The sequence below is a fragment of the Acartia tonsa genome, chromosome 6, assembly GCF_053477335.1.
Source record: "Acartia tonsa isolate MP-2025a chromosome 6, ASM5347733v1, whole genome shotgun sequence".
NCBI classification, from domain to species: Eukaryota; Metazoa; Arthropoda; class Copepoda; order Calanoida; family Acartiidae; genus Acartia; species Acartia tonsa.
Genome location: NC_137265.1, coordinates 24,671,535 through 24,688,026, shown reverse-complemented (window position 1 = coordinate 24,688,026; position 16,492 = coordinate 24,671,535). Strand labels below are relative to the sequence as shown.

Below are 16,492 nucleotides of genomic sequence, written 5' to 3'. Positions count from 1 at the left end.
AAATTACCCCTTCTGTAGATAACAATTAGTGGCTGAAATGTTTAGACACTCAACTTTCTGAACGAACCAATCCAAATGCAATTCAATTTTCCAAAGTTGTTGAGCTAACGAATAAGAAAACATTATTATAAAACTGTAGGTACTAAATAGTGTAATGAACACTCCCATATCCGCTCCTTATCTGTCAAATACTCAAAAAAATACAAATATTCAGAATACAAAAAAAAAATTTTACATTAATTTTAATATTAAGGATAAGCTATGCGTGTGAACCTGGCTACGAATTACATGGTCGCATGCATAGGTAAGAATCTATTTATATAATTCTTATGAAAATAAAATTTTCTAATACTCAAATAAATTTGAAACGAAACACATTTCCATAAATATAATTATAAACCAATTAATATCCGCTGGATTTGTACCGGTACTCATCCATACTGAAAAATCTTGTGTAGCATTGTATTACAGACAGTTTTCTAGGAATATTAAAATAAGAATCATAAAATGTATACCATTCTATATACTCCGGGCCTTTTGTTTAATCTTATACTTTTTAAATTTAATATCTGTGATAAATAAAGAATATCCAAAATGTTTTTTGTTTTTTTCAGGTATTGTCAGGCGGATGGTTCCTGGAGCCCACAATCTATTCCAGAATGCAGACGTAAGTTTTTTATATCAGCTGGATCTTTAAATCATATAGTGCTGCCAGTACGACATGGATCTTTAGATTAAAATAGCAGTGGTGAGCCGGGAAATACTTTGGAAACACCCACCGGCTCAGTGACAGTAGTTACATATTGTCAGTGAGCCAGTGGGTGTTTCCAAATTGTTTCCTGGCTCACCACTGCGATTTTGACTTAAAGATCACTATTAGGTGAGCTGCTTTTAAAATCGGTTCACTATATGTATCGGCAGTGGCATCGCTGTAGTTTAATGATCCAGCTCTGATTAATTCTTTCATTTCAAATCCTAATGCCTTAAAAAATTGTTATAAATCTTTGATTGTTGGTTCTTTTTACTTAAAAATGATTGTATGTGTATAATTTTGAGCTAGATAAACAGTATTCCTTTACATATAATATACATGTTTATTCTCTATATTTTAGCTGTTGAGTGTACAGTACCTCTAAACTCTATACATAGAATATTCATGTACTAGAGTTGGCTCGATATAATTATCTCCCTATAAGCTAGTTTTCTATATGCATATCTATTTCTCAATAAATCTATTTTCCTCACCCGGCATTACTATCTAAAAGAAAGTAAATATTTAATAATCTAAATGATTTTTAAAAGATTTTTAAATTATATTTTTTTCTTTACATTTCCATCACCAAAGGGTTAATGATGATGATTACAATTTTAGTTTAATATTTGAACACACAAAGTGTCGCCATAATCGAATTCTTTTAAAACAGAGTTTTCTTAAATTTATTATATTATAAATTTAAATTTTCTTTTTTGATGATTAGAAATTAAATACATTGATATAAGGTAAATAGCAACATGAAATTAAAAAAAGAAATTTATTTTTAATAAAGTAAAATAATGGGTCTTATCGTTCTGGGCAATGAGAGTTTATTATGGATTATTGGAGCACTATGAGTTTTAAACAAATATTCCTTGGAAAACTTGAGCTTGTTTATAGACATTTATTTCCTATATAGATCTGACATGGATCTTGAAGCAATTAAGCAGGCCGTTTTGTACATGTTAAAAATTGGAAGATTTCATCAAATAAAAGTTATCGCAAATATACTTAGTAAATAAGGTCTATATTTCAGTTGTTGAGTGTACAATACCTCTAAACTCTGTACATAGAATATGCATAATATCTATATTTCAGCTGTTGAGTGTACAGTACCTCTAAACTCTGTACATAGAATATACATAATATCTATATTTCAGCTGTTGAGTGTACAGTACCCTTAGCCTCTATACATAGAATATACATGTATAATCTCTATATTTCAGCTGTTGAGTGTACAATACCTCTAAACCCTGTACATAGAATATATTTGTATAATCTCTACATTTCAGCTGTTGAGTGTACAGTACCTCTAAACCCTGTACATGGAAGAGTGATGTACAACGCCATAACCTACAACAGCCTTATTTCTTATGAGTGTAACTATGGCTATATGATTGTAGGTAAGATATTTTTCTATTCTTAATTATAATAAACAAAATTACCCAGATAACTGCAAATTAAATTATTTATTGAAAAACATGGGTACTCCTAGTTTGGACCATTCAATCACTCACGATCTGATAAAACTACCTAATGTTTAAGCCAGCACATGTAAGAATGTGTTTATAAAACTTCTGGTACCAAGACAATTTACCTGAAATTTATTTATTTTATGTTTGTGTTCTACTTATGAATATAATTGTTCTTGATCAACTTTAATTTATAGAAAAAGAAATCTTTTAAGTTTTCAAATTAAAATAAAATTGAAATATTGGATGAAAAAAGCAACCTCAGCAGAAAGATACTAAAATATCAGAAAATTTTAAACAATAAAAAAAGGAAAACTCTGTAGAGTTATATATTACTAGTGGCTACGCCCCTAGAAGCCTCTAGGGGCACTGGCACTGGTAGGAGGAGGAAAAGTCGACCTCATCCCATTTTAGATTTGAGTTTCAAAAGAGTTAAACAAATACTTTTTTGGGGGTTGGAGGGGGGTAAGGACACCCTCTTCAAAAATAGTTTAAAACCTTCCCAGGACCTATAAGAAGCTTCACTGTAAAGGAGAACATTATCGGTTCAGCGGTTAGCGAGATCCTTCGGGACAGACAAAAAACGCTTATTACTTTATATAATACTAGCGGCTGTGCCCCTAGAGGTGATAAAAAAATTAAGGTGAAATTTGTTAAAGGACCAAGGAAATCTTCAGCAAAAAAAAAAAAATAGGGGGGGGGGGATTTTTTTGTTTTTTGGGGGTTGGGGTTGTCCCACCCCCAAAGAAAATAGCTTAAAACCACCACAGGACCAATAGGTATATACCCTGAAGAGTAGAATCCGATCGGTTCAGTGGTTACCGAGATCTTAAGGGACAGACAGACGGACAGACAGACATCGTTCTACTTTGTATTATAGATGATTTTAAAGGTAATTGTATACATGGACTAGTAGGCACCTTAGGTATAAACAAACGACAGATAGATATTTTACAGTTCAATTTATTTCAATTTACAGATACCAGAGAGGAATCGCCTTTGAACCAACCAGTGAGCTATATAAAGTACATCCATCAATATATTTAATTGAAAGAAAAAAACATTTTTCCAAGCCCTTTAGGGAGCTCTAAGAGGCCCTTTCAATACGGGTTTCTCACAACCCTTACTAAACCTAACCACATACATAAAATAAGCATAAAAGTTATTTTTTTTTACCAAATATTTGGTCCACTTATAAATTAAAGTTGACCAAAAATTTTGACATTTTATAACCCTTTAAAATTTACCCCTCCTCCCCCTCCCCCACGTAAATATTTTCAACCTTTGGACGTCTTTGCTCCCCGCATTTTGTAAAGTGACAATCTGCATTTTGTGTAAGGTTTTCATCAGCTTATACCAATAACGAAATTTATTCGGAGAAAATCACGAAACCTCTATGTGTTTTTCAGCTGTCGTTGGGGGGCAACACCTCGTAAAATTGACGACCTCTCCATTTGCCCCCCCCAAAATATTATTTTAGAATTAAATGCCTTGTTGGTTATTCCTATTCCTGGGTTTTCATACTCTTGTTTTTAGGAGAAACAGTGCGACGTTGTGAAAGAAACAAACAATGGACTGGACAAGAACCTATTTGTAAAGGTAACTTTTACTTATCAGAGGTGGATTCTTAAAAAAAATTTGCCCCACTAATCGCCTAGTGGGGCAAAATTGTTTTCGTGAAAAATCCTCCAAAATCGCATAAAAAATCTACAAAAATTAAATAAAATCTTATGTTAATAACCCTTCTATGATTTTGTTTAATTTTTGTAGATTTTTAGTGTGATTTTGGTGGATTTTTCACGAAAACAATTTTGCCCCACTAAGCGATTAGTGGGGCAAATTTTTTTTAAGAATAAACCTCAGGGATATTGAGGGACAAGACAATCAACTATTAATGTACATCCTTAGCAATGTTTGAGAAAATGTATTTTTTGCGAATATGAATTAATGTGAATGTGATAATATTAGGAATTGAGAGATCAACTAGTAATGAATCAATACTTGTTGATTGCAGCGGGACATCAACTCCACAGAAATTCTTCTTTAATTTTTCATTGTTAAAGCTTAGTTCCCATGAATTTTAAATCTTGATGTTTAGTTATCACGTGCTCCAATTATGATAAACAAAATTCCTCCGTATTTAAATTAAAAATATTGGTTGAAAGTTTATTTATTGCTAGTTGGCACAAACCAATCAAGATAAGTACCTAAAATTTTGCACCCAACGAATGAGAGTTCTGCAAATTATCACTATTACATAAAATATATGTTACCTTTGATTTTTTTTATAAAACCTAACATACTTTTTCTATTTAATTAAGCTGGTGAAATATTTTACTTCGGAGTCATGACAATTTAGCAGAAGCTATAGCCCACCATTGATTGGGAGCTCATTAGAACATAGTTACTTCAAATACCGAAAGATAGAAAAGTAATCGATTTCCTTTTAAGATAAAAGGACACCCCTTAACCATCCCCTCTATTCCTTCTAGTATGGTTTTGTCATAGATCTTAAGGATTAAGACAATGTATGTACAATAAATTGAAGTAAATCCCCAATGATGATAAACAAAATTAAGATTATTGATTAAAAAGTTTGAACACTACAAGTTTGGAACCATTGAATGAAAATCCAGTACCCAAAGTTTTTTAGCCGACAAATAAGAAAACGTGTTTATAAAACTTTGGTTACCCATGTAAAATTATGTTCAATATTCCCTTCCTCCTTGCAAGATCTTAAGAGTATTGGGAATGCCTTCGACCATAAAAAACGAGGAACTAACTACAAATTAAAATTCAAAAGGTCTTCATGTAAGATGTTATCAATCAATACCCCAATGTATTAGTTTGGTAAAAGGGAAAATGATCCAAGTATCAGGGATGTAGGTTACGCTGAACCATAAATCATTCTGGTACCCAAACTTTATAGCATTTGGTGGCTCAAACCTTGTGTACTTTTATTGAGCAGTGACTAAAAATAGCAATGTGTTCAAACGCCTCTACCTGTAATTTTAATCCATAGTCACAGTCAGTTCGAAGGTGCTTTGACTTTTGTGTCAGAACCTAAATTGGGACATAGTGCATTTCATTACCCTAGGTTAGGTAACTTCATTTCACTTTTCAATAAAATCTAAAATGCAGCGGTTTTTGAGAAAATTAGATTTGAAAATTTCAAGTTCAATTTTCACCCACCAGGAGTTACCGCATAATCATGACAAGAAAATCAAATATTATCATTATAAAATTTTGAACAACTTTGCTTTTATAAAGTCTGTCATAAATTCTCTCTATATATGATTTATTTAAGGCTGAATTTCCGTGACCTTAGCAAAGCAATTGATAAAAATGGCCATTAATTAATTCACTTCAGGAGTGGTTTTATGAAGAACTTTATAAAAGCAAAGTTGTTCAAAATTTTAAATAAATAATCTTTGCTTTTCTTGTCATGATTATGCGGTAACTCCTAGTGGGTGAAAATTAAACTTGAAATTTTCAAATCTAATTTTCTCAAAAACTGCTGCATTTTAGATTCTATTGAAAAGTGAAATGAAGTTACCTAACCTTGGGTAATGAAATGCACTTTATCCCAATTTAGGTTCTGATACAAAAGTCAAAGCACCTACATTTGCACTGTGAGTAATTGGGTAATTTTGTTTATTGTGATCAATTCATAGTCTATTGTCTTATCCCTTCAGACCCTGAAAAGTGTAGAGTAATCTTGTAGAAACTAATTATCCTATATTATCTTTACTCCCACAAATCATCAAACATTAAGTATCTATTAGGTATAAACTTTTAGATTATACACTCAGGTTTTACATTGATATTAACAAACAGATAAGACTCTAGTGTCCCCGCCCCCTCCAAATTATTCTATATTACTATTTTATGGTTGATGTATGTTTATAACTTGGTATTATAGCTATTTCTAGTCTAAGGTTATTTTGGTGTATCTTCATTTCCTTACAAAAAAGAAATTAATAGAAACGCCGAAATCAGAATGGCTAAGCATCAATTTTTCGTAAGTAATCTCCAGCCTTCAAATAGCCATTTTCAACGTAAAAAATGCCATTAACATAAAAGTTATTATCCAAAATTCATAATCTCAAAGTAACAATACATCAATATATCATCATCCTTATAATAAAGTAACAGGAGGTCTGTGTGTTTTTCTGTACCGAATGATCTCGCTAACGCTAAACTGATCTGGTTCTCCTTAACAGGTTAGCTTCTCTTAGGTCTTATATCTCTAAGGTTTATATTTTTATGGGGAAGGGTACCACCACCCTCCCAAGAGAAATCCAATTTTTAAAAATATATTCTTCTTTTCGTAGAGACTTGAACGCAACATATACATTGGACAAATCAAATTAAAATGGGTTTTGGAGATTCAACTCCACCCTCTTCAAGTGATCCTAGAGGCCTCTATGGGCGTAACCGCTAGTTTCTTATAAAGTAGTAAGGTTTTTTTGTCTGTAGCTTATCATAACTGAACAAATCGAGTCACCCATTAGTGTTATATAAAAGAAAAAGATGAAAGTAAATTTAGATATTATTTTGTTTGACTTGTTTGGATTTGAATTTGATAGTAAATATTTTTGAAATATTGCTGGCACACTAGTTGATGTATAGGTCAATTGTTGAAAATATTTGTAGTGTCTCTCTAGAGGTCTCAAAATTGGCCAGACCAAAAGAGCGTATGTTTTTAAAATACAGCGAAAATATTTATTTTCTATTTTCTGAATATCAAGTTAAATACAAGCCCCCCACCCCTTTTCCTCCACTTATCTGAGGAGCTTAAAATCTAATTATTTTGTCTGAACGGATAATTTTCATTACAGTAAAACAAAATCATGTATCGTATCACATTCCAGACAAATTTCTACTCTTATATAATCTCGAGATTTATACCAGTTTTGTTAGCCCAGACCTATGGCCCCTCGGGGCTTATGAAACTGATAATAATCTAATATTCTTTTTTTTTATTTCACTATCCGTAGAATAATATCTATAATACAATAAGATAAATAATTATTAACAATCACTTAAATACAAAACAGTGGAACAAGCTATTTCCGAGATCCCTTGCTTCACAAAAAAAATCTAATTTACAAACAGATTCTTTTTTTTTGTTCTACAAAAAAAATACTGAAATGTATGGTACACTAAAGAGATGGGTCTCTTATTTATGTATAGCAAACTAGCTCAAACACACTCTAACACACTGAAGGACCCACGGATTATGCCATAGCGGAATATAGAAACCAGAACGAAGAAAAGATAGGGAAAATACGGACCTCTAAAATTATAATTTTCTATTCAAAGTTAGTTTATCCAATTCTTAGCCAGTCAAAATAGGAAACGTTTATGTTGCAGTATCTTAAATTGATTTGATTTTAAGACTTAAATTGTGAAATGCAGCTGTTGTTAGCTTGTATATTTTGGGGAGAAAATAAGGGTTGTAGATTAATTATAGTTCCTCAATGTGGACTATTGCTTTTTAAGCAACTCAAGTCTTTTATGTCTTTCATATTAAAAAGTCCTGTTTTTTTAACTACAACAAAGAAAATTGTGTGGATCCCCATATATACACACTAACACACTCACCTACAGATAAATATAAAATATTTTGCATACTAAAATAAGGAAAAGTTATCTGCATAGCCTACATTTGGATAGCAAAAATTATATAAAAAATATTTTTACTTTATTATGTAATCATAAAATCTAACTTATTTGTCACCATAAATGTAATTCATTCGAAATGTTCGTCAGTACCTGTTAAGATTTTTATTTTACAATCATATTAATGATTTTTTATTAATTTTTACGGGGGTTCTAATTTTTTTACAGTTAAGATAATGTAAGAGGTTTAAAAACAACATTTCAATTGCTGATTTACATAACACTTTGATAAACTTTAAATACACTTTGTTATAAAATTGCTTTTTGACTGCAGTTTTGTTTATTTTTATATCCTATTGATATTACCTTTTTATTTAGAAATAAACTGTGGGTCACCTGGAATTTTACCAAATGGTTGGCTGGAGGGGAGCAGGACCACACTACATGCAGTTGTCACTTTTAGGTAATCATTTTATTTTAATCATAAATTCTTTTCCAGTATGGCTTCGAAACCGATTAATATCCGCTGGATTGGTACTGGTTCTGAGTAATACTGATAAATCATGTATTGTATTGTATTATAGACAATTTATCCCAATTAATTAGATTAAAATTATGAAATTAATACAAGATTTATTGGCTCCAAGGGGAAAAATTATCACAATTTTTCATTTGTAGTTAGTTTGATTCTTGTTGATATACTAACACACATTTTGAAGGTTGTTCAACGCAATTCTTATAATGACAAATAAAACTTCTTATTTTTTTTAGATGCCAGGAGGGAATGACTTTTTCTGGACCATCGTACAGGACAATCTGTCAAGCTGATGGAAGATGGAGCCATCCGGTTCCAAGATGTTATGGTAAGAATTAGTATTTCTACCATGTGGTTGTAGAATATAGTTTAAAATTATATTTTTTCATAAATGGATGCTTTTAGACTTTAACTAGATTGGTAGATGTTTGGTTGTTTTTATTCTAAAATGTATGGATCTTAAGGGATAAGTCAATGGACTATTCAATGATATACAACTCCAATAATACCAAATAAAATTACTCCTTCTGCATAACGGTTGAAAAGTAAGAACACATCCTGCAAGTTTGGAACCAACCAATTAAGATTTAATGAAATTAGCCTAAGCATTTAATACAACGAATAAGTTAAAGTAGTTTGGGTACTAGAGTAATTTACCCTGCAATGTCCCCTCTCTCCCTGGTAATATGGCATGTTATAATATAATTGTGAGATGGACTGAATTCATCGGGTTTTTTTCAAGAAGTAAAGGCACAAAATTGATTAAATATAAAGTTAAACTTTTAAGCGCTTTAGGAAATGGGAAGCTTGGATAATCCTTTAAATAAAATCCTCAAAGTGCAATGCTAACTTTTGTATTTAATGTTTTTTTTCAATTTTAACATAATATATATTTTTCAGCTCCATGTGTTGTTCCTCATATATCTCATGGATTTGTATCTGACCAAGTTAGTGGGAGTAGTGTTGGACATAATAGAACTATTAAGGTATAAATACCATTCTGGAAACTCAATAACAATAACCTTTCCACAAAAAAATAAAAACCTAGTCAGGAAAAGTAAGAAATAAGTAAGTTAACTATTTTAGGTTTATTACCATTCTGTTTCTAGATTAAAATTTCTGATTAGTTAAAATATATTGAACTAGAAGAAAAGCCCCCCTAGAGGCCTTTAGGAGCACTTGAGGGGGGGGTGGGTATTTCGACAATCTAATCTTATATCTTATATTTAAAAAGAAAAAAAGTTACCCTTCCTAAAATAAATATAAACCATGACCCTTGAGAAGCTACCCTGTGAAGGAGAACTATAATGGTTTAGCGGTACACACAGACAGAGATCCTGTTACTCTATTATAAAGATTATGAAAGTTGTGTTGGACATCTCAGAATTAAAAAAAAAAAATTTCATGTAAATATTTTCAAGTTTTCAATGAAGATTTAAACATTTATATTCTTTTTTAAGATTGAATGTTTATCCCAGTTTCAGCCTACAACGAACCAAAGCACTGTCTGCTATAATGGCACCTGGAACTCATTGCCAAAGGTAAACATATGCTCTTTACAGTGCCTATATGACGTCATACTGGCCTACCATTGGTCATTTAATATGTCTAAGGGGCTGCCGTTGTTAATTTAGTCTGTGTATTGGTTATTTGTATTGTATGACGTCATTTTTTATAGGCACTATAAAGAGATTCACATAAATTAATTGATCCCGACAATGAAATAGAGCCTCCAGATCTAGACTAGTTTTGTTTTCTATGTTTTCCCGCCACATAAACAGAGTTGTCAAATTTTAACTTCGTCTCTCTTAAAGTTCAAAATTGTCAAATCAAAAGTACCACTTTCTACCATATATTAAACATAAACCATAAATTATCATTTTTTAGTCCATTCGCATCAAATACAAAGTATTTGCCATAGAAGATGCCAAAGCATATATCATATATTTCTTGTGTATTCCCACCAAATACATAGAGTTGCCAAAACATAGTCTATTGATTTTTAGTGTATTCCCGCCAAATGTACAGAGCTGCCAAACGCCCCGCGAAATGGAATGGTTGTAGCGCCAAACCTGGACCACGGCATGGTTGGCAAATTTGAGTGCAGGTGAACTATTCTGTTTAGTAGTACATTCAAAAAAATTGTTCTATCCTTATACTAAAGTAACAGGATGTCTGTGTGTCTGTGTGTCTGTCTGTGTGTACCGAAGGATCTCGCTAACCGCTGAACCGATCGGGTTCTCCTTAACAGGGTAGCTTCTCATAAGTCCCGGGAAGGTTTATAACTATTTTGGGGGAGGGTACCACCACCCTCCCAAGAGAAATGACAAAAAAATCGAAATTTTAAAAAAATTAGAGGAGACTTCAACGTCAAATAAAGAGGTATCGTCATAAAAATTAACTTTAACAAACAAAAACATTTAAAGTGCCACTAGAGGCCTCTAGGGGCGTAGCCGCTAGTTACTACATATAGTAAGGTATTTAAACTATAATTAGGCTCTAGCTATGTACTCAAATACTCTTCTGTATCTCCTTTTTTCCTGTCCTCCTATGATGCAAAAACTGTACAAGGTTTTTTAGTTTATATGAAATTTCAATATTGCTATAATTGTACCTAATTATCAAAGAAAATATGAAACACAACAGACTTTTTTGATAAAACTGAAATGTGCCTAATTAAAGTTGTGCTCCTTTATATCAGGGATGGATATGTGTTAAAAGGCAACAATACAACACAATGCTATTTTGGGAACTGGACGGGCATGACTCCTTGGTGTAAAGAAGGTTAGTACATTTATTAGCCAACAGATTTTAAATTTAATTACAGTTGAATATTGAAACATTGGATTGACATACAATTTGTAGGATTAAGTGGAATACACAGTATTTATTATTATTTTATATTAACATTATCCCTAATTTATTCAGCACCTATAGTCACAATTTCGCCTAAGATTCTTATATTCTAGATTAAGGATTGCACTCTAAGTCGGAGATATAGAGATTAGACAATGGGGCTTAAATTGAATTGCTTTGGTTATATTGTTGACCTTCCACTCCACATTTATTTACCAGAAAAATAAAAAAAGAAATTGTTGGGGGGGGGGGTATTTTTTTCTCTTGTTGAGGTTGGAGCAACCCTTCCCAAAAATAGTTATAAACCTTCCCTGTACCTATAAGAAGCTTCACTCTAAAGAAGAACCATATCGGTCCAGCGGTCAGCGATATCCCAATATACAGACAAACACACGGACATTCTGTTACTTTTCTAGAAGAATAAATCATCATATATAAATCATAACAAATATATTAGGCAAGTAAAACAATAAATGAATTGATTTCCCATTGTTCTATCCCTGTCCCCTGATTGTAAGTTAAAGTTTGTGAAGGAAAGAAGTAATTAAGAAACAAGTCTGAGATTCATAATTAATGGGTCTTAATTGTTACCAACAACTACAACTTACCTGTACCTTCATTTTCCAACTTTAATTCATCAAAATTTGGGGGGTTGGGAATGGGTGAACCAACCTGAATTAGGGAAATATTGAAAACACTAATTTATACGTTTGGAATTTGAAGTTCATGTTTTATTTTGTTTCTTTCTATAAATACTAGTTTTCTAGCTCCTAGCTTCAAGGGGATGGTAGTAAGTTTAGATAAAAAAAAGCCTAAAACCAGCAAAAGACATTTATATAGCTTTCCTGATAAGCACAACTACTCGGACCAGGAATTATCGAGATCTTGAGCTTCAGACAAAAAAATCTTACTACTTTATATTATAGGATTTGTTAAGTCACATGTACTGTACAGTAGACTGGCCCAAAAAAACATGAATTTTTAAATCTTTACCATATCAATTTGCGGATACCTTGAAGTTGTTACCGGCTCAAATGTAGACCTTTTTGTGAAAACTAGACCTCTCTACAATGAAAATTGATATCGAAATTTCAATCTTAAGCTTTTTATCAAAAACTTCATATTTTCATGATTTTAACAAAAAATAATTAAAGAACTGCCAACCTAAAATAATGTAACAAGAGTTCAAATATGAAGCAATTATAAAAGTAGGCACAACCGCCATTCCTGCCGAATATTTCAGAAAAAACGTCTAAAAACATTGTTTTATTTAAAATGATAATTTATGTAAGAAATTAAACTAAAACAGTAGATATTAGTCTTATGAGAAGAGAAATGATGAAAAACTCAAAATAATATACGTTTTAAAGACATAAAATAGGAAAAAGTGTTTTTAATGAATTTCATGGCTCAACAGACATTATCGCCAATAAAGAGACAATTTACTTAAATAAAAAATTAAATGAAGGTAAAAAAAATATGTAATATACTTATTCTCATATTCAACTTTTAAAAAAAGCATACTAATAAAAAAATTAATATTGCAAAAAATAATTTGATTGTTTTTTATTAAACCAGGAATAAAGAGTAAGGCTTATCTTTAATTATTTTTCTTCAATGATTTTGCAGTATGAATTAGCTTTTCCAAATTATTGTAATTGTACATAAAAAAAATTTTATACTTTCTTTCTTCATATGTTTATTCCTGGTGATTTTAATATTTTATTTCAATGTTTGTAAACAAACAGACAGAAAATTTGATGTTTTGCTTTATATCTGGTGTAAGGCTTTCATAATTTGGTGAAGATAAGGTGAAAATAAATATGCATTTAGCGAGATAGCGATAGATTTTTTCTTAAAATCAATTATAGCGCTAAAATATACAAACAATACATAACCTATTTTTACATAACGCACATTGAAAAGCGATTAAGACCTTCATTTGAGCCACACTACTGTACAGGATAAGAACCCAAACAGAACAAGTTTTTTTTTATAAAAACATGATTTTGATTTATTTTTAGTGTACTGTCCTTTTCCTGGGTTTATAGAAGATGGAAAAATTTTGCTTGTTGGTAGTATTGGCCTGTTTGAATACAGACCTTATGTCAGGTATACAAAAACGTATCGCATCTGCTCTTCGTCGGGGAGGTGGTAGGTTCGAAACTCGGCTTAACACCGCACTAAAATGATTCCTACTGCTGCTATGCCAGGTGCGCGACATTAATAGTTAGAGTAGGGGTGATACCTTGGCCAACTCATCAATATTCATAAATAAGACTTCCAGACAAAGGTTGTGCAATTAAAGAGTTGGTTGTCGGACGGGTGTTACTTATCTTAATACCCCGGATGTTTGGACAGAAAAGGAAAGATTTGGCTCCCCAGGAAGTTAGAGTGTCATGGAAGTAATTGATAGGTCAGGTGCAGAAAAAATGACATGGAGGTTTATTACATCATACTAAAGACACTGAAAACTACTTTGGTACTTTTAGTGGGAGTAGAGGAAAGTGCCTTGGCCTACTATTTGACCCAATGCTTTACCATGTCTAGTTATGACTTATAGACAAAGGTTTTGAAACCCAAGAGGACTTTGATCTTAGTTATTTGGTAAATGATTCTATAGCTTAATGTTGTTCAGCTTTTAAGTTTTTAACATCTACCATTGCGCCAACGCTTTATTTTTTTTGTAGGAAAATTGAAAACAATCGACAGATAATGTATCAGTGTAACAAGGGATTTTCAATGGTTGAGGGACCTTCTGGGGCTACTTGCATTGCGGGGCACTGGTCTCCACCTAATTTACCCAGGTAATTATCCAGGGATCTAAAGGGTTAAGACAATAGCCCATAAATTGATGTACATCCCCAATGATAACATACAAAATTACCCCTTCTGTAAATTAAAATTAGTGGTTGAAACGTTTGAACACTCATCTTAAAAATAATCAAATTCAGTAAAAGTCCTCAAAGTTGTGAAGCCAACGAATAAGAAAACGTTCTTGTAAAACGTTGGGGACTAGTGTGATAAACAAGCCATTGCCCCCGCTTTTTCTGACTGACATATAGACAGAGTTATCTGCAGAGTGGGGCAATGGTATCCTACAAATCTATCCAGGCATACATACATACATACATACAACATGCAAGACAGGCTTATAATACAGCGCAACTTTTCTGATTTATCTAATCTTCTGCATCAGAATAACAGACAAACAGACCCTAACAAGCTATTGGTATGGCGGGATACTAGTTTTTACTTAATTTGCCAAGGTTTATATTCTTGGCATGTCAGAAAGAGAGACAGAAGGACTCTTCATTTGTAAATTTATAGCGAACTCTGGTTTCCAACCCATGTAAAAACTATAGTATGAGACCTTTCTGATGTCTTATTGATTTAAAAATGCTTTAGATGTATATCTGGTGGGTATCCAAATGTGCAGTGGTCCAAGTCATCAGACCTCCACCCGGCTAAACTCCGGTCAGCCCCGGCCAACCTAAGGACCTCGCATGACCTGCACCCGGCCAGTCTGCGCCTACAACCAAGTAAACGCCTGCGCAGACGAGCATAGCTGGAGTGGGAATATCATTGCCGTGATTTTGTACATACAGAATATACATAATGTTGAAAACCTCAAAGACAAAAATGTTAAAAATGTTATAATGTTAGTATTATTTAGAATATTGATATTAAATGGGTAAATTTATTAGAATTAATACAAAGCATAATTTAACTTTATACTATTGCAGTTTAATTATTACAAATTATTTTAGGTATTGGAAGTGTATACTCAAACGAAAAAATACATTCTAAAATTAAAGTTTTCTTAATTAATCTTAAAGCATAATCATTTTCTTTTCTACTTATAAATTTCTGTTTTTAAAAGCAAGAAATACAAAGTTTTTATATAATGAAATTAAAAACAAGAATATATACAATCAATAATCCAAACTTCGTCATGAAATTTAATAAATTTACCCAATTAAAAAACGGTGTTATGCGTTGCATATGTATCACAATGAAAACTAAATCATTTTATATAAATTCATAATAAAGGCATTTAAACAATATTAGGTTTGCTGTGATTTGTAAGTTATGAAAAATTTGATAAATCTAATACTTTTTTTCTTTATTTATAATAAACCATACAATTTTATCTATAGGTTTTAATAGTGCTTTACTTATAAATATATCATAAGCTTTTTTATATCTTTTCTTTATCAAATAATAGTCAAAATGGAAAAACACTTATGAAAGTAAGCAACATTGATTTTTTATACAAATTCTAAAGTCTTGCACGGCTTAAAAACGCCATATCATAGTTCCTATGTAATATTAACTGTAAAAAAACTATTTTAGAAAAAAAAAGATTGTTCTAGGTTTTTAGGTTTTTAATTTGAAAATGAAATAATTTTCTATTATACTCAGAGTTTTGGACTTGGTAATATGTTAAATAGTTAAATTAAAGAAATGAACATGTTTACTTGATTTTTATACCATAAAATTAAGACTTTCAAACAATCATAAAATCAAATTTTAAAAGTTTTATTATTGTTTGCTACTTTTTAACATTTAGATTTAAAAATAGTTGATTTAGTATTAAAATATATTTTAATTTCAGTTTAATATAAATTTGTTTGCAATGCTTTACTCTGTTGTTATTAGAATGGTGCCAATAAAATTATCATTTTATTTTATCGAAAGATTCATTTACTCTCATAACACAAAAAGAATAATTAAAAATATTCATTTACCAACTCCATTTTGCGTGAATATATCATTTGATTGAAAAAAATGCCAGTGTTTTATCTAGTCACTTAAAATAGATTTAGATATTAAGTTTGAGTCAATTGCTTTACAGAAAACTTACTAATATCATTATCAAAGCTAGGTTTTTAATAAAATTTTATTGGTACCTTTTGTACATTAAAATAATGTTTTGGTTTTAAGATTTTATGAATGTGATTTTAACAATGGAAATAACAATATACAGAGATTTGTTTTTCAAAAATATAGCATAGGTATTTTGTTCAAACTGTTTCTAAATATCATAGAGGTGCGTTTAATCATATATGAATTAACTATCTAGAGAATATGGTCTTGAAAACTAAAAATTACTTCTCATATTTGAAGAAAAAAAAAATAGGAGTTTAATAGCTGCAACATTTCAAAGTTGATTGAAAAAATCTCAATATTTGACCTCAGGTTTAATAAACAAACTTAATAATCTTCAATTAGAGAGTTTAAAGTCCA

The 16,492-nt window shown here is 31.2% G+C and overlaps 1 protein-coding gene across 1 annotated transcript in view; it reads left to right on the top strand.

Moving 5' to 3' along the window:
* Window positions 1-16,274, top strand: part of LOC145322203 (protein lev-9-like) — a 51,257-nt gene extending 34,983 nt beyond the window's left edge. The window contains exons 13-25 of the mRNA XM_080164047.1: window positions 254-304; window positions 615-667; window positions 2,047-2,157; window positions 3,763-3,825; window positions 8,230-8,314; window positions 8,623-8,714; window positions 9,287-9,372; window positions 9,847-9,927; window positions 10,393-10,493; window positions 11,088-11,170; window positions 13,267-13,354; window positions 13,933-14,049; window positions 14,651-16,274. Of these exons, the coding sequence (XP_080020173.1) occupies window positions 254-304; window positions 615-667; window positions 2,047-2,157; window positions 3,763-3,825; window positions 8,230-8,314; window positions 8,623-8,714; window positions 9,287-9,372; window positions 9,847-9,927; window positions 10,393-10,493; window positions 11,088-11,170; window positions 13,267-13,354; window positions 13,933-14,049; window positions 14,651-14,810 (1,171 nt within the window). The 3' untranslated portion in view covers window positions 14,811-16,274. The remainder of the gene's footprint in view (window positions 1-253; window positions 305-614; window positions 668-2,046; window positions 2,158-3,762; window positions 3,826-8,229; window positions 8,315-8,622; window positions 8,715-9,286; window positions 9,373-9,846; window positions 9,928-10,392; window positions 10,494-11,087; window positions 11,171-13,266; window positions 13,355-13,932; window positions 14,050-14,650) is intronic.
* The last annotated feature ends 218 nt before the right edge of the window (window positions 16,275-16,492 follow it).